Source organism: Kwoniella mangroviensis (genome assembly GCF_000507465.2).
Source record: "Kwoniella mangroviensis CBS 8507 chromosome 1 map unlocalized Ctg02, whole genome shotgun sequence".
NCBI lineage: Eukaryota > Fungi > Basidiomycota > Tremellomycetes > Tremellales > Cryptococcaceae > Kwoniella > Kwoniella mangrovensis.
The window spans coordinates 3,592,004-3,611,768 of NW_027062534.1; the positions used below are offsets into that span (position 1 = coordinate 3,592,004).

Consider the following 19,765-nt stretch of genomic DNA (forward strand, 5'->3'; position numbering starts at 1 on the left):
CTTGTCCCTTACCTCTGCCAAACACTTCTAGCATCTGTTTCTGTACCTGGAAGTATCCTGTACCTGGAAGTATGAGCCGATGCTCAAGGATCAGATTGAAATGCAAGAGGGTAGATGAAGGGGATGTATATTTGATGCATGGTATATGATATGATGTGTGTCACAGTACGAGGTATGTTTTACCCCAACTAGAGTGATCTAAATTGCGTCAGCATGTCCGGAAATGACATAGACAAGCGGGATACTTACTTCTATTATATGTTTGCCATCTACTCATCTATCTGTCTGAGATTGTTCTCTATCCAAGCTGGATTAGGGTATACCTGATCACCTAACTCAGCGACGTTCGAGATGTCAGGTAGATTCAAAATCTCACTCACTCTAGCTAGTACTTTCCCTTTGATCATCGCTATCGGTACAGGTCCATATTTCCTCGAATCCGTCGAATTACTCAGATTATCACCTACAAGCCATACATGTCCCTTTGGAACTTTTACCCATTGACCTTCACCGTTTCGTTTCGGTTTACTCATCAATCCTAGTTCCTCATGGGAGATATGTCTATCTTGATCGTGTCCTTCTAAATCTATATCTTGAGGTATATCGACCATGAACCCTACACCGGCATTATCGATCCATTTCCTCTGATTTCCCCTTCTAGGTTCTATTTCTATCAAATCACCTTCAACACCTAATACCCTCTTACATACGGTCTGACTCGGATCCATAGGTGAAGTAGCTACCACGACATCACCCCTTTTAGGTCTTTTGGAACGCGTATGCGTCTCGCTGAATGGTGACCAGTAAGGTAAAGGTGAGACCAGTACGCAATCACCGTGTTGCGATAGTGTGGGTAACATTGAAAATCCGGTACATATCCTCAATTCGACCAAAGTGGTTGAAACGAGGTGTAAAGTCGCTAAGATTTGGATAGTCCGGATGGTAGTGGGTAATAAAGGTGGTGGACGATACCGTGAGAAGACATTGCGAAATCGCGAATAGGGACTAGCCATCACGAAGGGCGAGGCGAGTAGGGGCACTTCAGTGTATGAAGTGTACCCTTAGATGGCTGTCATGTAGATGTCAATGCAACGGATTGATGTTCTGATGGTTCTGATGAAATCGTAAGCTGGTAATCGGACGGATTTCGGTGCCCGCCGTTCACCGAAAGCCATATCCGCACATTATACGTTTTTGATGTTAGTCTTACTCGAGGCTATATGTATCCATCGGAAATTGTGTCTGTCATCCCACGCCATGCTCAGCTGCCGACATCACCATCCTGTCATCGGTAACGATAAAGCATGATATCAACGAAAGGCAACAAGGAACAGGCTGCCAACAAGCAATTAATCATCCCACCTTGTGCTGGTGCGTTTCAGGTTTTTGAGTGGAGGTCTGATCGGATTATATTATCTGAAATGGAATAACGTAATCAACAGAGTGCAAGTCTAGAAAGCACCATTCGTGACAATAACCTTTGTCATAATTCGCCATCATCTCTTTCCCCTTGATGCTATACATATACTCGACGACATAGCCCGAGTTGACACTCTTTACATGTCCAGCGATATCGACTACATATCAGAGAAATCTGAACGAATGATACAATCTTAGGATAATTTGCCTCATCACACGATACGTCCGAGACTTCACCATGTCGTCACCGCCACCCAACGAAGACAACAATCACAGTGATCAACCCCTCCCTTCTACAGAGGAGACCCAAATTCAGAATAATGATCGAGCACCATCACGTAACTCGCCACTTCCATCCATATCATTCTCCATCAGTATACCCCGCCCTGCACATTCACCCGCTCCGACACCTGGTGCTGTAGATGGTCAGGATCAGAATCAGAATGTTAATCAGAACCAACAGCCTTCAGCGGAAGGAAGTGGTGCTCGGCCGAATGGCGTTGCTCCTTTAGGACCCTCGGCAGCCTCATCGTTCTTTTGGACGTTCACCATACGTCCTGACGATGGACCTGCTCCTGCTCCTGCTTCTGCTCCTGCTCCTGCTCCTGCTCCTGCTCCTGCTCCTGCTCCTGCTCCTGCTCCCTCAACAAATCCCAGTGATGCACCGGGAGGAAACACTTCTACAAATCCTCCCGAAGGCACCTCTAGTGGAGAGGGATCCGATGGTCAGGCCCAATCACATCAGCAGCAGCGGACGACCCTTCCTCAAGCGCCACCTTGGATCTTTCCTCCATTCCTTAACTTCTTCTTACCCTTACGAACGGAACCCCAACCCAATCCCGAGAAAGCAGCTGAGCTGTTAAGATCTCTGCCAACCGTCGGAAGGAGATTGTTGATGAGGGTGGACAGGATCGTAGCAGCTCAGGAGACGGATGTTCTGCCCGAAGAGAAAGGTTGGAAATGTGGTGTTTGCTTAGAAGGGTTGAATACTGAAGAAGAAGATGGACAGGACAAGGGAAAACAGAAGGGGGATTCGAATGAGATGAAGGTCGACGAAAATACCGAAGAGCAAAAGGAAAAGGAGAATGGGACTGGTGTAAAAGCGTTACCGTGTAATCATCTGTTTCATGAAAAATGTTTACAACCTTGGTTTACGACTAAACACACTTGGTGAGTCATCATTTTTGAATTATCTGAGCTAATGCTGACCGTGAACTTTACCCTTGGATTCAGTCCGTCCTGCCGACTTGATCTAGATCCTCTCCAAACCCTCAACTCCCCATCTACCCATACGGATACCACCAGACCGGGTCAAACAGGCTCAGGCCGACGATCACCTCATCCGTACGCAAGAGATCGACCAGCCAATGCATCCGCAGAGAACACAGCTACGGCCGAAAGCAACGCCGCGCAGGACCGTAACGCTGGAGGAAATACACACCCAGATCCGTTTATCCCAACTTCAGGGCTGTTCCCCTCGGTCGGAATATCCGGTAGTGGTTTACAAGAAGAGGATGACAGGCCATCAATCACATTTATCTTTTCTGGATCGCCACCTCCCGGACTCAATTTACCTGGTATGCCTCCTCGTCCTGATATCCAGTCCAACGATTCTGCAACCCCACAAGCGCAATCCGCGAATACAGCTACGTCAGAACAGCAACCTGCGGCTGAAAACCGTGAAAGCGGAACCAACAATCCAGATTCAGCTCAACCTGCTCCTTCGACTCCTGGTTCTGGATCTGTCTTCGATGTTCCTACGTTTTTCTCGTCTCCACTTCCAATGGGTAGTAGAGCTAGTCCCAGTCCTGCTCCCGACTTACCCCCTTTGGTCAATCCAGTCCCACACATCGTATCGGCATCTGTGCCCCCTCCGTCCACTTCTCAGTCGAACGCATCCCCCTTGATACCTTCACCTGCTGCTTCGACGAACGCCAACACTACTGCCGAAGGGGATAGACCCAGACCGGAGCGTCGGCCACACATCACTATCATCCGGACGACGTCGCCTTCCCCTGCACCAGGTAGACCATCAGGAGGTTCGGGTCTAGGAAACCTACCTTTGCCTCCGTTCCTCTTTCCCACAATGCCACCAGGGTTTTTGGGTCCTCATCCCAATCTTCCAGGTCAAGGTCAAGGCAATGTCCCCGCTGCTCAGAATGCAGCTGGACCCATCCCAGCACCAGCACCGTTTGTTCCTCAATCACTCGAATCATGGACTGAAGAAAGAGAGAAAAGTCTAGGATGGAGGTGTGATGCAGTGGAATGTATCTATGCTCCGCCCTCGGCCGAGGATGATGAGGATGTGAACATGACACCTGAAGAAGAGGATGAAGGCGAAGAAGGGGATAACGAGATGCTGTCGATATATTCAACCTTACAACCTCCTCTTACAGATGAACAGAAACAAGAAGAGCAGAAAGATGGGAGTGGGAAATCTGTTTTATTGGCTTGTCAACACAAATGGCATAGGAAATGCTTAGAACTATCTGAACGATCTTGTGGGAGATTACATGATAGAGATGGTGGGGATGGTAGAGTCTGGGTTAGGTGTGAGAAATGTAGGAAAGATGGATGGGTTAAAACCAGAACGAAATCGAGGGACAACAGTACGACCGAAATGAAAGAGAGTGAGGAAAGACGTAACAAAGATGATCAGGATGACGATGAGGATGATGGGTATGCTCCTAGTGAGAGGGAAGTGGAGAATTTGGTTAATTGTTAATTAGGTCGGATTGGATAAGCAGGAAGCAGTAATTTAGGAATGTTAGACCGAGTGATCGTCATATCGATACCTTCTCTTTTACGAACAATACAACGATTCATCAATATCGGTAGAATAATATGGGGATGGAGGTGGGTTTGGGAATGGTTTAATGGGGGCAACTCATCTCTAAAGATCGGATTCAATGGACAGTTCCTTGTACAGTACCGTATCTATTTTAGACAGATTAGAAACATCGTATTCATCATCATCAATAAATGTAGCTATACTTGTATCTTGCATATCGTATCATTTCCAGGATATACTTTCATACCATGCATAGGTTATTTAACGATTATGGGATACCGCTCAGACCTATTGGGCAAGGCTTCCATTCCTCATACGATAATTTACGCCAGCCTGCCGGTAATGTCGACAATGGAGTCGCAGAATCCTTGTCCGTCATCGATATATTGACATCAGGTCTCGTAACCGTTGAAGCTGCTGTTCTTCTTCGCTTTTCAATTATCTATGTACAATATATAAGTCAGAGTATGCTATACAGATTGAAAAGAGTCAATGTGAACTTACAGTCTCGAATTCCTTCAACCTTTCTTCCATCCTTTCTAAATTTGCATCATCCACCGAAGGGTTATCGTTGTCCAGGTCCATTCCTATTTCCAATCCTTTTAGACCTTCGTCTTCTTCTTCCATTTCAATCTCAGGTAAAAAACCGTCCATCCCATTGATGTTTGAGTGATTTCCATCCGCCGAAAGTACCTTGAACAAACGACGTACACTACGTTTCGTTACAACATCAGCCAATCAGTGGAGATGAAACCATATTCCGAGTCTGCAAAGATTAGATGGTGATCCAACTCACACTTCATCATCATGTAATTCCAACATGGAAGCTAAAACCTTCTTCAACACTTCCATTTTCTCTTCTTCCATCAATCGCAATGTTTCTTCTCCTTCCTCTTCATTTTTCCACAACCAGATCAACCATATGGCCAGATTCCACCTGAAACTCCGTTGATCGTTCAGCTTCTCTTTCGTATTCACATCTTCTGCACTACCATGACCGGAATAGCCATTGACTTGTATCTGACTCTGAGATTCGGGATTCAATAGAATATCCAGTATTCTCGAGGATAGTTGAGAAGGTAAATCCGAATGAGAAGTCTGCTGCAAGTGTTGAAGAAGGGGTAACCAGATTTTCAATGATGGTGTTGTCGGTATGGTAGATGTAAGAGGGGCTCTCTTTCTGTAGAAGATGGTGTAAATAACAACTTAGCTATCTCTTTCTGTTTGGCAGCCGTTCGAAAAGGAGCCCGACTCACTGTACAGACGAAGGTACCAAACCAACTTCACCAATCAACACATTCACTATCAACCCCAAATGATGATTCTGTAACGATCCTTTGATCTTATTCAATTCCAACGCAGATTGATCTTGCTCCCTTACTTCTTTCTCCCTTAACCTGAATTTGATAACTTTCTTCCATCTCCTGATCAACCCTTCTACCCTCCGTTCATCCTCTTTCATCCGTTCTAGTACTCCCGGAGGGAGAGATGCCGAAGTCGACGAAGAAGAGAGAAGAGGGAGGAATGAGTAGTAATGTAAGTATGATATGCAGGAGAGAAGCGATTGGTGTAGTAACGCCAATGGAGGGAGGTCTTCGTGGGTTGCTCGATGTCTTAGGGCAATGAGGGATGGGGGGATGGATAGTGATGAGGCGAGATGGGATATTGGACGGGCGTAGGGACCTATAGAAGTGTATCAGTATGGTTTTAGGGATCGTTATACAAATAGAATGATACATCCTAGTGAGATAACATACTTACCATTCTGTAGAGGATCAACTAAACCGTTGATAAATCGCACAATAGCCATTCCAATCATCATCCTGGATCTCTGAGATTCTTCCACTCCTTTTGGTGGGTAAGGTAACAGCTCGACGGACACCAAGGAATGTAAGAGGTGAATGAAAGTGGGACAAGAGGGGGAAGAGATGTATATGCTCATCTACATATTCAAAAAATGATTAGCGAAACATGGCTACCAACAACGAGATGGATTATATGGATACCACAGGACTATAGTGATTTTGATGATGTTTTACTCACTCTAGCTAGTCCTCTACGCCTGGAATGGACATCCGCATCAGGTGCGAACAGCATCTCGTACAGCTCTTCAAGCTCTGATCGTGATGACCATGGTGTCCTCTTCGGGGCTTTCATCGTGTGAATGCGAGCGGTATTTCGGAGTGAACGGGTGGTATGAGTACCGTCGCGAAGGTTTCGACTGGCGGTGACAATGGACAGAGCACTGATGGATGGATGCATCTACGAGTGAGACTGAATTTTGGAAATTTGGTTCGAATCTCTGAACATCCGAAAAACGAAAACATTAATAGGACCTACTTCCGTCGGAAGTTATAAGTAACACTGGCTCATGTCATGTCGAGAACAGCATAGGATCACCCAGCAAAGCAATGGATTGCAAACCTATATGTTTCTCTTGTTGTATGAAGGTTCTCCAGTACACGACAGTCCGGGAACAGCATACGCAGACCCCCTAAGAATCACAGATTGCAATGCTACATGTCTCTCTGTTCATATGGGACAATTCAGGAGCACTATCGATGATCATACATTCTTATATATCTATCCTTATGCAGGTGGATAATGTCCTACCCAAAGTATCATCGAGACTGTACTCCAGATAACACACCATCCGATCCAGTATTTACCTATTCTAGTCAACCTGATATAACCTCGTCCACCTATTATTTTCCCTCTGTCCTGGCCACTGTCGTCCTCTTTGTTTTCCCAGTTGACAGCTGATCCAGCTACGTTCCACCAAATTACAGGATCGGTTATACATGCTCTGAGCAATATCTGAGTATGCGAGTTGAAAAGTAGAAGTAACATCATCAAGGTATGATGTATATATAAGACCAGTATCTCAGATCGCACATGGGGCCTTCTTTGAGCTGTATGACAGGAGAGGACGATCCTCTTAATTCCCAGGACCGATGTGAGGAATATAGGTAAGGGTAATAAGATATTTGGGATGTTTGGGATAGTCCAGTAATTGAGGAAACCTATATTCCTGATGGAGTGAAGCAGAAATAAATCAGCTGCTAACGGATGACATATTGATTACCTAGGTCTGAAACTGGGTTAAACGTGATGTTCTACTCACCAATACTCCTTCTGAACAAACCCATAAACGAATGGTAATCCGCTCTCGCACCATGGTCGTCCTGGCCCTTCATTTTGATAGCAGAATGACTGGTAAGCGTACCACTGGATCAGCAGGAAAGGCGATACAGTCAATGCACATGGGATGATGAGCTTATGCGATCGAGTGAGCAATCTCTAAAACAAACAAGTATGTCAGCTGTCATTTGACAGTGGAGTGTGTGGGTCGACTAGTTAGTTTACTCACTCTGGATAGGACCTTGGGCGTTATCCGATCCACCGAGAGTCCTTCCATTAATCCTACTCCCCCTAGAATCAAAATGTTGAAGATCCCGGTTGCTCTCATACCCATCGAGCAAGCAAACATGACCCCTGTCAACAGATATTGTCGTTTGACTATCATTAGATATATACTCAAGAATGTCGTAAATGCGTATAAAGGCTCGGTATATGGTAGAGAAGGTACTGGTGTAGGCGGGATCATATATAGTATCGTAGTGAGAATGGCGAACGCAGGGTTATATAGATGAACTGTAAGCCTTCACAACCAATATGCAGCAGCAGGGGGCAGTCAGCATCTTTCTTTAGCTGGAAAACTGCGCAAAGAGCGATTCTGTTTTGATTCATAAAGCTCACTTGTACAGTATAGCACTGGCTCCAACCCATGCTACAGCACTAACTCCCACACCACTCCAGATGATATCCACAACTTCAATTTCTCGCCCTCTAATGTAAGCTACACTTTGCCCCAACAACCGCAATAGCCCCATCAGAAGAGGCTGAAAAGCTAATTGCTGCTCAAACTCGTATCCATTCTGAACTATCGATACGAAGTGAATAGCATCCCATCGTAGACCCGGAAAATTTTCGAGGGAGATTAGAGACTGAGACGAGTCGAAGGATGGTATGAGTCTAGATAGAATGTAAAGGAGGGAGATGTGGATGAATCGAATGGAAATACCTAGTATGATGATGAGAAGTGTGGGCGACTGAGACACCTTCAAGATAGGAGTAGGTGTAGAGGACGCTAAGGTGGTCATTGCATCTTGAGTGATACTTTTATGAGGCCGGTAGTTTTTTAAAGAAAGAGAAGAGTCATATGTGCGTTTTGGATGACTTGGATTCTATTTGCAGCCTGCATGGTCGACCTCCACTTTCCCAACTCTCGTCAAACATCGCATTTGTTGAAGAGGTGACAATGACGGATTATGAGCATGGTCTGTTCAGAATAAGATTGCATCTGTTGTCCATCCGTGACACATATGAATGAGTATAAATGGTATGGTAATGGTATGTTTACAAAAATGTATATACAAGAAAGACTTTGAATATATGAGATTTCTACAATCTCTTTTATTTATTCGTTACATTGATCGTTAACTACGTCCTTTTTCCTTTGGTATGGGGGAGTAGTCGATGTCAACGAAGGGAAGTAGAAGTGAATTCTTCCAATACCCTTTTAACGAATTTTGATTCTGGTTTAGATTGGTCGCCAGTAGTCCAATGAACAGGCGAACGATCGAAACTATTCATCATTACCATCATCAGCTATCATCCTTTGCCATCGACGTGATAGACCAAACTTACCCATTAAAAGTACTTGCTGCACATAAAGTATAAGCACCCATTTCGGTCCATCCCACCCAATCTCCCACTTCCATCCCCTTAGGCATATCAACCAACTGCCTCACGCAATCGATAGAATCGCACGTAGGTCCCCACACGCTCGCTTTCTCGGTGTTGGTATATCCCATTTGAACTGGCAGATCGACATCGACAGCGACGTTGGGCAAAGGCGGGAAAGGTGGTGCGGTAGAAGTGAGATCACCACCGATGGTAAGAGGGTGAGGATGAACGATCTGGTGATCGAACATGATACAGTTGAAAGAACCGTAGACGCCATCGTTGATGTAATACATCACATCGGCAGCACCTTCAGTCTTCTCCTCTTCCTCTTGTTCTTCGGCTGGCGCAGGGGCACCGGCGATAGTTTGTTGAGCTCGTCGAGAAGCGATGATGGAGGTGGCAAGGGTGAAAGCTGATCAGGGAATGATTGCAAGTCAGAAAAATCCCGCCAGGCTGTGTTCCAGATATAGATGAACTTACCACTTGAAACCATGAATCTTCCAGGTTCAGCGATGATTCTAACTCCACTTTCTTCAGGGAAGTACAAGTCGAAACTATCACTTAACACCTGAGTCATCTCTGGGAAAGTTTCTCTTTCAAAACCACCACCGATGTCCAGCAAGGTGAAATCGTATCCTGCTGATTTACCCATATCGAACACTTTCCTTGCTCTCCACACCGCATCGGCAAATTGCATCGGATCTTTACATCCTGAACCGACATGGAAAGAAACCCCAATAACGTTCAGATCCAATTTCTTGGCCAATGCTAACAATCCTGGACAAGTTGATAAAGGCGCACCGAATTTCAACCCCAATCTGCACAGGGACTTGGAATCGTCTGTGAGGATTCTCAAGACTAGTTTAGCGGTAGGATAAAGCTTCTTGATCTTGTAGAGTTCATCGGCATTATCGAAAGTCATCATCTCGACTCCCTTGACAGCGGCATTCTTGATGAATGATGCGGGTTTACAAGGATTGGCGAAGATGATTCTATCGGGAGAAGGAGCAGATGGGAGTGACAAAACAGCGTTGATCTCCGACATGGAGGCGCAATCGAAGGAGGTTCCCAAGAGGGAAAGCAGGTGTAAAACTTGAGGTGAAGGGTTACACTTGGTCGCATAAAAAATTTCCACTCTTTTCCCGATAGGTGAATTCTTCCATTCTAAGTAAGATTGATAGATCGCTGAAAGATCACAGGCGAAGAAAGCTGATTCATCATCATCTGATTGTTCAACTCTTGACGAGATGATCTGTTGGATCAATGCGTGAACGGATTTCTCGTGAATCGTAGATGACAACGCTGGGTGTTCTTCGTCGTATCCTGAGCATACCGAAGGAGCGGTCGTAGGTGGGGTAGGCAGGTTCCTGCTGGCCAAGTAAGGTAGTCTAGCTGTAGGGTCAAGGACTTTCACCAAGTCGTTGACTGAAGTTGGAGTAGGAAGCGCTTGTCGTTCCGCCCAGGTGGTTTGTTCTTGGGAGATAGCGACCTCAGTCGGGGTCATATAACCTTTAACGGTGGTGGCGGCCATTTTTGATATTCGTATCTTCTGTTCTAATTACAGGCAAATGCGAGCGGAAAAGGGGGTGGCGATGATGGCTTTTTGAGGGAAGATGGCGGATGATTTTACAGGTCGTCCGTCGTCCCAGAGGGGTTATTTGCCGCCTATCCCATCGATAACAAGTCAGCTTTTGTTCTTATATCAACCAGGTAGCACTTCATATCCATCCATGCCGCCGAAAGAAGCATCCTCATGGTCCGACATCATTTTCCCAGTAGCAGTTCTCCAACTCACAGTCAGGGTGCAACGTGTCGGGGTCACACGTGTACGCGAGAGAGGGTGGTGACGACGGCTATGCTAAGGAGAGCGTTGGTGGACGCTTCGTTAACAAGTTTACCAAGGTATGTATGGCCCTTTTTGTCGATTGAGAGGGAGAAAGGGAAAGAGAAAGGAGACCAGCGATGATGATTTTCGACAAGTCCCAATTGCCCAGTGCCAAATTCCCATTGAACGTGGTGAATGGAGGTAATTGGCAGTGCACCGCGGGTTAATGGGAGAAGGGAGGATTACAAAAATTGTAAATACGTAGGGTAAATAGCCCATGCGTCATTATTGTCCCTTTCTCTCACAACCTTTCAACACGCTAGCGGTGTAACCCCGATGTGGCACCCATTCCATCTCACCAAGACCGAAAGTATGCCTTCATTGAATGGTACATGTTAACACTGGTTATTCGCACCTGCTGAGGATGATCCGAGTGACACTTGATAAACGACTGTGAGTGGGATGTTGATGATATCGGATCATGACGATCATGTGCTTAAAGCACACTGATGCGCTAAGCAAGCAAAATCAATAACACACCCTCCTTTGACCATCAAACTTGCGAATTAAGCGAGAAAGACCAGCTCAATGGCGAGTCTGATGGTGTCCATATCTCATTGATAGGATAACACGGCATAGAGTCAGGTACTCTCACTAATCTAGTAACCATCATCGGGGGGTGCATGCATGACATTGCTACCCCATTGTGGTAGGTTGGTATATTTATCTCGATGTCATACTGACATTAACGATTCCTGTGATTAGTAGACATGTGAGTAAATCACAAAGAAATGGAAATGTTGGATGTCCGTGCGCAATGACCGACATTTTTTCCTTGACTCAACGTTGACCATCCGACTTTTTGACGATCACACTCTTACTCTTACTCGCAGCTACTTATATCTCATTCTGATTCCCTTCCATACACAAACAGCCTCTCACAACTCTGTAGATACACAACAAACACTCACAGATGCTTTTTGGATATTTCCGATATCGGACCACAGATACGATCAGGATGACCTTGCCAATCAGTCTTATCGTCCTCTCCATCTTGTCGATGTCACCGCCAGTTTCCGGCTTCATGCAAAACCCCTACATTCCTTACACCTTCGACACTGCACCAAACGGTAATCCATTCGTCCCAAAAGCTACCAATGACATAAACATCCCCAATCCGGAGCATGTACAGTTCATTGTTTGTATCTCATTTGACGGGCTTCAAGAACTGTTGCAGGAAAACGGAGTTCAAGGGGTATATCTACCATCACGAGATGGATGTATAGTGAGTTTGACCCTCCAATTCTTCACCTTCTACCCTACCACTTCCTCGCTCGATACTGCATGGTCAAGTCAGATAAGTATCCTAATCAGAGCTGACGTGATCGTATAGACACTCTGCCGCGTTGATCAACCTTTCGGTCTTGCCTATTTCTCAGAACATGCAAAGTCCTGTTACTGCGCACCCAAAGAACAACATCCGATGATAAAGTGGGTGGTAGGTGGAGTGGATGATGAAGGGAATTGTGGTGGATGGGATGATGTGTCTGTGAGTATGAGTGTGATGATATTTCACCCTTTCCATCTACCTTGGGCTCCTGAAATCTGGATGAGATCGCACGGTCATCTTCGCTGATGAAATACCTTATTTTCAGATCGATTACTTAAATCTCCCTTGGATCTTTCACGGTTGTTACTCCTCCCTCTGGTCCACACCGTATCGAACCGAAATCGTTTCTGACCCGATAGAATGCGTCAACAGCTGTCAGACTTGGGATGGAAGTGTCGCTATGATCCCTCGAGTGGAAGGTGATGGATGGTTATGTGCATGTTTTGAAGACCCGACAGAAGGTGTGATAGGTAGACAATGTGGGTTCGGAATTTGGCAAGGTTATTTTAGGAAATTGAAATATGTCAGATGAGCTCAGAAAGGCTGCGAATGGTCGTAGAACATAGTATTTGGATTTATCGAGTAGTTCTGTTTGGTCTTATATTATATTGATAGTTGTATGTCCTATATAATTCCATGTCATCTACTTGTCTCATGTCAAGAAACAGTACTAGGAATGATGAACAACGTCTGGTATCCAATATCGTGTTGACGACATAGCTCACCTGACCTCAGCAGAGAGCTTTGTGTATCTCACGCTAATCTGTCCTTAGTTAAATTTGAACCGTTTGGTCACTTCCCTCTGCGGCATATGACTTCAGGACAGATGATCGTCGCTATGCTGCTGGGAAACATATATACCAATAATCTCTAACCACAGGAGCCTGTTCCAAAAGAAAAAAACCTTTGAACCATTTAAATAAAAACTGCTATAGATGGCCCAGTCTTCTGCTATCCGACAGTACTTGTGAGTACCAAGTCTAGGATCAGTATGCGAAACATCTCGGCCCTGGATCAACCTCAAACAAGCCTCGAAAACAGTTCATGTCATGTTATCCGTCACACGCTGTTGATCAATCCGTGGTGCACTTACGAGGTGACCTTTATGCATAGCGGCAGATCAGTCGGATTCATCATCAATGGCTGTTTCATTATCCTGGTTGCAACGAGTACCTGGAACAGAAAATCATTTGTGTCGCTACTTTCATCAATCTTTCTTCACACCTCAATACAGTTTCTGAAGACCAACATGAGACTTGACACAATCTCTGCTTTCCCCCTCTTCAATCCACTGCTCAAATAATTCACTACTGCCAGATGGACTGGATCCGATCTTCACTCTCACCCTGAACGATTGGTATGGGTCAAACAATCCTAGCTACAAGCTCTTTTGGATGAAGTTCTACAGGGTAGACTACCTCAGATGCTAATTCCGTCTTTATTCCTTTCAGAATGTAATTTGAATTATATAGATGGACTCACGGCCAACACACGATTTGCTACTCCATCGACTTGGGCCAAGAACTTTTCTACCTTGAATTGAAAAATTGCCGAAGTTCAGCTGAGATGCCTCGTAGAGATTGTGCTGGGACTCCGATTACGCCTGCACCTACTGGCATGCCCAGACTAAATAATGCCTCTATTCAAACGGATATACTTTTGCCCACAATGTCAATGAACAACATCTGCGCCCCCCTCAATTAACGAAGATACCTTCCCAAGGGTCAGTCCAATCATCCTCTATCCCACAATCAAGCTTACCGTCCATCTTTTCACTCATGAGCTCGCCCGACACATATTCAACCTCTTCACATCCCCATCTATCGCCAATTTGACCGAAATCTCCTATCGCAATTCCACCGCAGACAAAGTAAAAGACTGCATCGCCTCGTGTGGCAATCCACCGGGAGAAAGGCAGAGTGTATATACGATTCTCCGCTTTACACTTACACAGCTTGGAGCAGACTATATATTTTGCGATTACGAATGCCAATGTTTTGAGTTGTATCAGGTCAGGACTCACAGTAAATGTGGGTATGGGGTCCTACACCAGTATGGTAAATTCCTGGGTGTATAATTCGATTTGACCACTGCACGAGTAGGCAAGAATGTACTGAATGATCTGTTCATCATTTCACTAGTCATCTGTTTCTATGTATTCCATGTCGTATGACCTGTCTCACCATACTACGTTACAAGGGTATCATGTGGGAACACTCATTCCTTATCTCAACTACAGCGACGGATCTTGATCAGGGATTTATCATGCGGTATCTCGTTCCCATATCTTTTCCATCCGAAGCTTCGATGCCCTGTATATCCCACCTAGTACATAAGGTTCATGACAATCCTGTCATGTTTTGGATTTCGTATCATACGGGAGACCTGGATTCGATCTTACTCAAAAGTGGTCCGTCTAGTCCATGGGGTACTCGCATAAGACCCTCACAGCTTATCCGTGAACACCGATACGTGCTAGTAGTACCTTAATGAGGCGTTTCCCCTTCCACGCTACTAGTTCCCTTTGGTCAGACACATACTTATCACCTGACTGCTTCAAGCGACGGCTTCTTAGGTCAATTAGCCGCACGTGATTCATGTTCATGAGAGAATGGAGGTTGAAAATCGATCAAGCGACGGTAACTTCGGTCTTTTCCGAATCTCTTATCAGTGCGGCAAGGGTCACGAGCTATCGGCCTATCTCAAGCTACTCAGCAGGGAACATATAAGAATGCGCCTCATTTCGGTGTGCGCACCATGACTGACGAGGTATAATTTCATCGCACGATATCCAGAATGTTAACACAGGAAGACATGGTGAAACAAGACGATAAAGTCGCATCTGCGAATGTCGATGTCAAAGATGCCGATTACGATTACGATCCGACGACCATCCCGGCTGAAGAAGGCGAGATTGATCAGGCCTACCTAAACGCCTCCAAGCTTACTAGATTGTTCAGAGGTACCTTATTCCAGATGATCATGTTTGGAGCGTAAGTCTATGCATTGTCCACCACCACTGACTGGATGATCCTTGCTGACAATCGATCGGGACTTCATATGTTAGCTTATCTTTCGTCGGTCCCGCCATGTCAGATGCTATAACCAATCTTGGAGGTGAGTCACCTTCCAACGTAAAAGTCATCGGCCCTATTTCATCGGTATGTTGATGAATCTTTGATACTTGCAGGTGGTGGTCTGTCTACGCCTTACTTAGCAAATTTAGCAACAGCATTGCAATATGCAATGTCGTGTGTCATGACCCTCTTCGGTGGTCCTTTGATCAATAAATTTGGTATAAAATGGTCATGCATGATCGCTGCTGTGACCTTTCCTCTTGCTGGTTGCGGCTACTACGTCAGTGCGAAATTTGATGTAGATTGGTATCTCTTGTTCAGTAGGGTGAGTCCAAATGCTACGAAGGAAACACACTTGGAAGTTTCGTCGTGCTGACAAGTCCACTGAAGGTACTTGGAGGGCTTACCTCAGGGTTCTTGTATGTCGGTGAAACCACTGCGATGCTTTCGTACCCTCATGTACACGAAAGAGGTCGTTATCTAGGTCAGTGTTCAGCTTCTCCGTTCCGCACAACCAATGAGGATGGGTTTATTAGAACAATCAAAGAGTATGGGTTTATTAGACTGACTCACTCATAGGTATCTGGTCGGCGATGCGTAATTCGGGAAGTGTCATGGGTGGCGCTATCAACTTCTCTACCAACAACACACAATCCTCATCTGGAGGTATCGCCTGGTCAACATACCTAATCTTCATCGGTTTCGGTGAGTACGAAGCTGATTGGACTTAGTGATTTGAGCTAAGTCTGCGTATGTTCAGAGTGCACTGGTGTGGTCTGGGCGTTTTTGTTATCGAAAACTTCAAAAGTGAGAAGGAGTGATGGGTCCAAAGTACCTTACTCAAGGAATTTGTCCTGGAAAGAGGAATTTGCTGCTCTGATCAAACACGCACAGAACAAAAGGGTCAGTCTGAGCTCGGCATTGCAAGGGACGAGAAAAATTGATGGGATGACTGATATAACGTTTCACCTTTCGTAGACCTGGCTGATTTTTCTACCTGCCTTCTACTCATTCTTCTACGGCGGTGTTTACGGAACATACCTGTCCTTGCACTTTTCGGTCCGGGCTAGAGCCTTGTCGTCCTTGATCGTCCGTGAGTCATGACTTCCACCTAGATATCCGTATCAGACAAAGCTGAGACCACGATTTCAGCCACTATCGTCATCCCAATGGTCATGGCATACGGTGCTATGCTCGACAACAAGCGATGGAGCCAAAAGACAAAAGGATGGGTAGCCTTTGCCATGTGGGCGATCCCTCAAGCCGCATGCATGATCTGGACCGGTATAGAATACGGTAAATTCGCCAAAGAGGGTACTATAGCGTTTGATTATCAGACGTGAGCCATTTGGTTCCATTTCATAAGCGTGTGGATTTCCAATGCTGATCATCGTTTGTTTTTTATTGAACTTCAGTCATGGTCGACGATGGGCTGAAGCTTACCTGCCGTACCTGATAATTTTCACAACCGGTTACTGGACTCAACTTTCCATTTACTGGATTCTCGGAACGTTCTCAACCGATGTCAAATCCTCTTCGAGAACTGGTGGTCTATTCAGAGCATTTGAAACTGCTGGTCAAGCTATCTCATACGCCATAAACGCCAACACAGGAGATAAGAGGATCCCATTATACGTACTTTGCGCGATCTTCGCTTTGACCTTACCTTGTATGACGGCTTTGATCAGGCTCATCCCCGAAAAACCAGCGGACAACGATGATGTCGCCGACGGACAAGTGGTATACGCACGAGAGCAAATGGAACAAACAACCTCGTAGAAACGTGGACAAGAGGTGTAAATATGGTTGTGACTGAGACACGAATTGGGAGATCGACGGAACGCAGATGCTGGAAGGTGTGGCTAAATGGAGGGAATCATTGTGTTTGGATTCTGGGTGTCTGAAATTTCTATGACAGTCTTGTGATTGGACTGTGACTTGAATGAATGATCTGCTTTGTACTTGCATCGATGATCATACTATTGTATGCAGTTGCTGATGGATCTGCACTCGATCTTAGGCCAAAAGCACTGCTTTTCGGCAGATCGGATAGACTTGATTAACAAGTCGGTCTTCCGGTATGCCAAGCCTCGACAACAAGGCTTCGTGATGGCAGATCAGCTTTGCGATCTTGCTTCTATCATCAGATCCAAGGGACCCGAGGAACAGCAACATCAGTCTCTCAGCTGCTTAGCTGTGTATAGCATGATTGTCTGTCCACTAAAAAGAGATATATCTGTAATACCCATCGATCCATTCACAACACTCTGATTCCTCTCTGTCTTCCCTCAAACTCTGTGTACGTCATGCTCACGGTCATTATTACTCTCTCTGTGTGTTTGGGAAATGTTTTTGCCCAAGATCGATTCAACGGCACACAGTACAGCCCTGAAAGATTGACCTGCGCAACTGCAGAATGGTTTGATCATGTCTCCCACGATCCCGATTCCGTCGGTGTCCTCAGACCGGAGAGTGATGTTTGGTATTGTCGCGTAAGTAATCTTCAAGTAACCTGGACTTGTTCTCCTTGCTCTTTCCCTGTCCTCCCCATGGCCAAGATGAGGCTATTGGCTGATCGATCCGATTGGACAGTACAACTGCAATGCCGATAGTTACAATCTCGCTAACTGGCAAACTTCATCTGGATTATGCTATTGCTCCTTAGAGCAGGAAATTCCAGCTAATCAAGTTGGAAACGCAACAACTAACATCGATGGGTGTTGGTCAGGAACGCTAGCTAGGGTAAGTACTGTATCCTACTCCTATTTTCCACCTAAACCAGTCTATCTGTACCACTGACTGTGAAACTTGAAAATAAGCTCGATGATCTTCAAGCAGATTATGATTCGGAATGGTGTACCAATGATTTACTTGGTCAAACACCGTACTTAACCTTCTCAGCTCCCACGATCTTGGGCTGCATAGGAGGATGTGGTTATCCACCGCGACCAACCGATTTCCCTGGCACGTACATCTACACAGCTGCAACGCCCCGATATGACGATGCAATGCAAGAATACAACTATCTCTGTCAGTGCTTTGACCATAGAATCGAGACTTACAATGATGCTGTTGGCTGTGGGTTCGGTAAAGTCCATTGGTTCCAGCGGGTTCGATACTATGTGGAAGAGTGAGTGATATCCAAAAGGCACACGAGATCGAAAGGTTTTATGGACAGCTGAATCTTCTTCTGACTGTAATCAGGCTCTAAGATGAGATAAATAGGTAATACAGACCATCGACACCCACGATCCTCTCAGGCAAACTCAGGCGGTAGCAGCCTGAATATTCCCAAGTTGGTCATGTCGGCGCAAACTATTAAATTATAACACGTTTCGTAATCATGTTAACGAACATCATATGCAACGAGATACACATGTCCCGGCGCATGAGGCTGGCCAAGGTCTTCCAAGATCACAGGATTTCGATTCATCTTGTCTCAATTTCATTACTTGTTGGACTACCTCGACAGCACGACTTCAGATAACTTATAGCTCTCGACCATTCTCCCAATCTAAGCATCAGGCATGGTTTAAGCTTGGTCGCCCTCAGGAATAGGGGGAAGACCTGTCCATCTATCTTTGACCAACAGCTCAGCGGCGAAAGGCATCGTTCGGAAATCAGGGAGGTTTCCGGTTTTCTACGTGTCAAACAAAAGCTATCAGTATCCATCTTGCGAACATACCGAAGGTCTTTAGGGGAACAAGATACCCACGAGCTGTCATGGCGTCACCAAAAGCGTTGGAATTGTGAGCAAGAGCGGAGCCAGAAGTACCAAAGAAGAGTCTGGTTGCTGATCATATGTGCGCGTCAGTCAATATGAAGGTGCCGAATCAGATAAAAGATAAGTAAATCACCACTTACCCGTGTTTCCACTAGCTGTTCTGGAGCTGTACTCTCGAACGTCCCCAGTAAGCTATTCAGGCATCATCGTGAGTGTCACAACCGCTCTTGAGCATCCCAAGTACCGCGTAGTATCTCACCTCGACTTCTGAGATTTTGGGGAGGACATTGGTAGAGTGAGCTGAAACCGAAGTCTTTTGGCTAGACCATTGAAGTCCTCAGTATCAGCAATGGTTCCTATCACTGGAATCTTCAAACGAATTTCTCCTCTTGACGAATGATACTAGAATGGGGTCTATAAGGGAACGAGCTTACAGTGACAAACTACTTGCTTCTCTTGAGTAATGTCAACCTTGAACCGCACAGATCCAAGAAAGCACGATCCGATATAAGGCATTTTTGTAACGGTGAGGTTGAGCAGGTGAATAGGTAGAGACTGACGGTGGCATGGACAGGACCAACAATATTGTGTAGAACATTAGTGCGAGGTGAACAGGTGGTACCCCTCTACACATTGTATCGATAAGGTGATGAGAGAGATGCACGTAGACGGAGACGTCATCATAACAACCGGTTCTCAAACACCCGGATAGATTACGTTTACTCATCGAGCTTGATGGCAGATGTGTGTCTGTAACCTCCTTTCCGACTATACTCATCTTGCAAGTAAC

General features: G+C 45.5%; 9 protein-coding genes across 9 annotated transcripts; 4 read left to right on the forward strand and 5 right to left on the reverse strand.

The window, feature by feature from the left end:
• Positions 1 to 269: 269 nt before the first annotated feature.
• On the reverse strand, positions 270 to 1,013 carry I203_106472 (signal peptidase I; the record flags this gene model as incomplete). Its single annotated transcript, XM_019150985.1, has 2 exons — positions 270 to 323; positions 381 to 1,013. The coding sequence occupies 2 exons, from the start codon at positions 1,011 to 1,013 to the stop codon at positions 270 to 272; spliced, it is 687 nt and encodes a 228-aa protein (XP_018999862.1).
• A 644-nt stretch (positions 1,014 to 1,657) lies between these two features.
• I203_106473 (uncharacterized protein) lies at positions 1,658 to 4,144 on the forward strand (the record flags this gene model as incomplete). Its single annotated transcript, XM_019150986.1, has 2 exons — positions 1,658 to 2,589; positions 2,653 to 4,144. 2 exons carry the CDS (start codon positions 1,658 to 1,660, stop codon positions 4,142 to 4,144), a joined length of 2,424 nt encoding a protein of 807 aa, XP_018999863.1.
• A 334-nt stretch (positions 4,145 to 4,478) lies between these two features.
• I203_106474 (uncharacterized protein) lies at positions 4,479 to 6,367 on the reverse strand (the record flags this gene model as incomplete). The annotated part of the gene is made up of 6 exons (XM_019150987.1): positions 4,479 to 4,652; positions 4,715 to 4,922; positions 5,007 to 5,390; positions 5,467 to 5,893; positions 5,972 to 6,152; positions 6,254 to 6,367. 6 exons carry the CDS (start codon positions 6,365 to 6,367, stop codon positions 4,479 to 4,481), a joined length of 1,488 nt encoding a protein of 495 aa, XP_018999864.1.
• Positions 6,368 to 6,799: 432 nt separating this feature from the next.
• Positions 6,800 to 8,373, reverse strand: I203_106475 (uncharacterized protein; the record flags this gene model as incomplete). The annotated part of the gene is made up of 4 exons (XM_019150988.1): positions 6,800 to 7,241; positions 7,335 to 7,510; positions 7,581 to 7,872; positions 7,970 to 8,373. The coding sequence occupies 4 exons, from the start codon at positions 8,371 to 8,373 to the stop codon at positions 6,800 to 6,802; spliced, it is 1,314 nt and encodes a 437-aa protein (XP_018999865.1).
• Positions 8,374 to 8,752: 379 nt separating this feature from the next.
• On the reverse strand, positions 8,753 to 10,490 carry I203_106476 (uncharacterized protein; the record flags this gene model as incomplete). The annotated part of the gene is made up of 3 exons (XM_019150989.1): positions 8,753 to 8,858; positions 8,921 to 9,371; positions 9,440 to 10,490. The coding sequence occupies 3 exons, from the start codon at positions 10,488 to 10,490 to the stop codon at positions 8,753 to 8,755; spliced, it is 1,608 nt and encodes a 535-aa protein (XP_018999866.1).
• Positions 10,491 to 11,802: 1,312 nt separating this feature from the next.
• I203_106477 (uncharacterized protein) lies at positions 11,803 to 12,706 on the forward strand (the record flags this gene model as incomplete). The annotated part of the gene is made up of 3 exons (XM_019150990.1): positions 11,803 to 12,069; positions 12,178 to 12,333; positions 12,440 to 12,706. The coding sequence occupies 3 exons, from the start codon at positions 11,803 to 11,805 to the stop codon at positions 12,704 to 12,706; spliced, it is 690 nt and encodes a 229-aa protein (XP_018999867.1).
• Positions 12,707 to 14,970: 2,264 nt separating this feature from the next.
• I203_106478 (uncharacterized protein) lies at positions 14,971 to 17,030 on the forward strand (the record flags this gene model as incomplete). Its single annotated transcript, XM_019150991.1, has 9 exons — positions 14,971 to 15,167; positions 15,242 to 15,291; positions 15,365 to 15,576; positions 15,642 to 15,735; positions 15,831 to 15,956; positions 16,012 to 16,154; positions 16,230 to 16,344; positions 16,404 to 16,590; positions 16,667 to 17,030. 9 exons carry the CDS (start codon positions 14,971 to 14,973, stop codon positions 17,028 to 17,030), a joined length of 1,488 nt encoding a protein of 495 aa, XP_018999868.1.
• A 527-nt stretch (positions 17,031 to 17,557) lies between these two features.
• I203_106479 (uncharacterized protein) lies at positions 17,558 to 18,385 on the forward strand (the record flags this gene model as incomplete). The annotated part of the gene is made up of 3 exons (XM_019150992.1): positions 17,558 to 17,743; positions 17,844 to 17,993; positions 18,071 to 18,385. The coding sequence occupies 3 exons, from the start codon at positions 17,558 to 17,560 to the stop codon at positions 18,383 to 18,385; spliced, it is 651 nt and encodes a 216-aa protein (XP_018999869.1).
• Positions 18,386 to 18,783: 398 nt separating this feature from the next.
• I203_106480 (uncharacterized protein) lies at positions 18,784 to 19,491 on the reverse strand (the record flags this gene model as incomplete). The annotated part of the gene is made up of 5 exons (XM_065517979.1): positions 18,784 to 18,891; positions 18,956 to 19,044; positions 19,116 to 19,167; positions 19,235 to 19,288; positions 19,420 to 19,491. The coding sequence occupies 5 exons, from the start codon at positions 19,489 to 19,491 to the stop codon at positions 18,784 to 18,786; spliced, it is 375 nt and encodes a 124-aa protein (XP_065373283.1).
• Between the last annotated feature and the right edge of the window lie 274 nt (positions 19,492 to 19,765).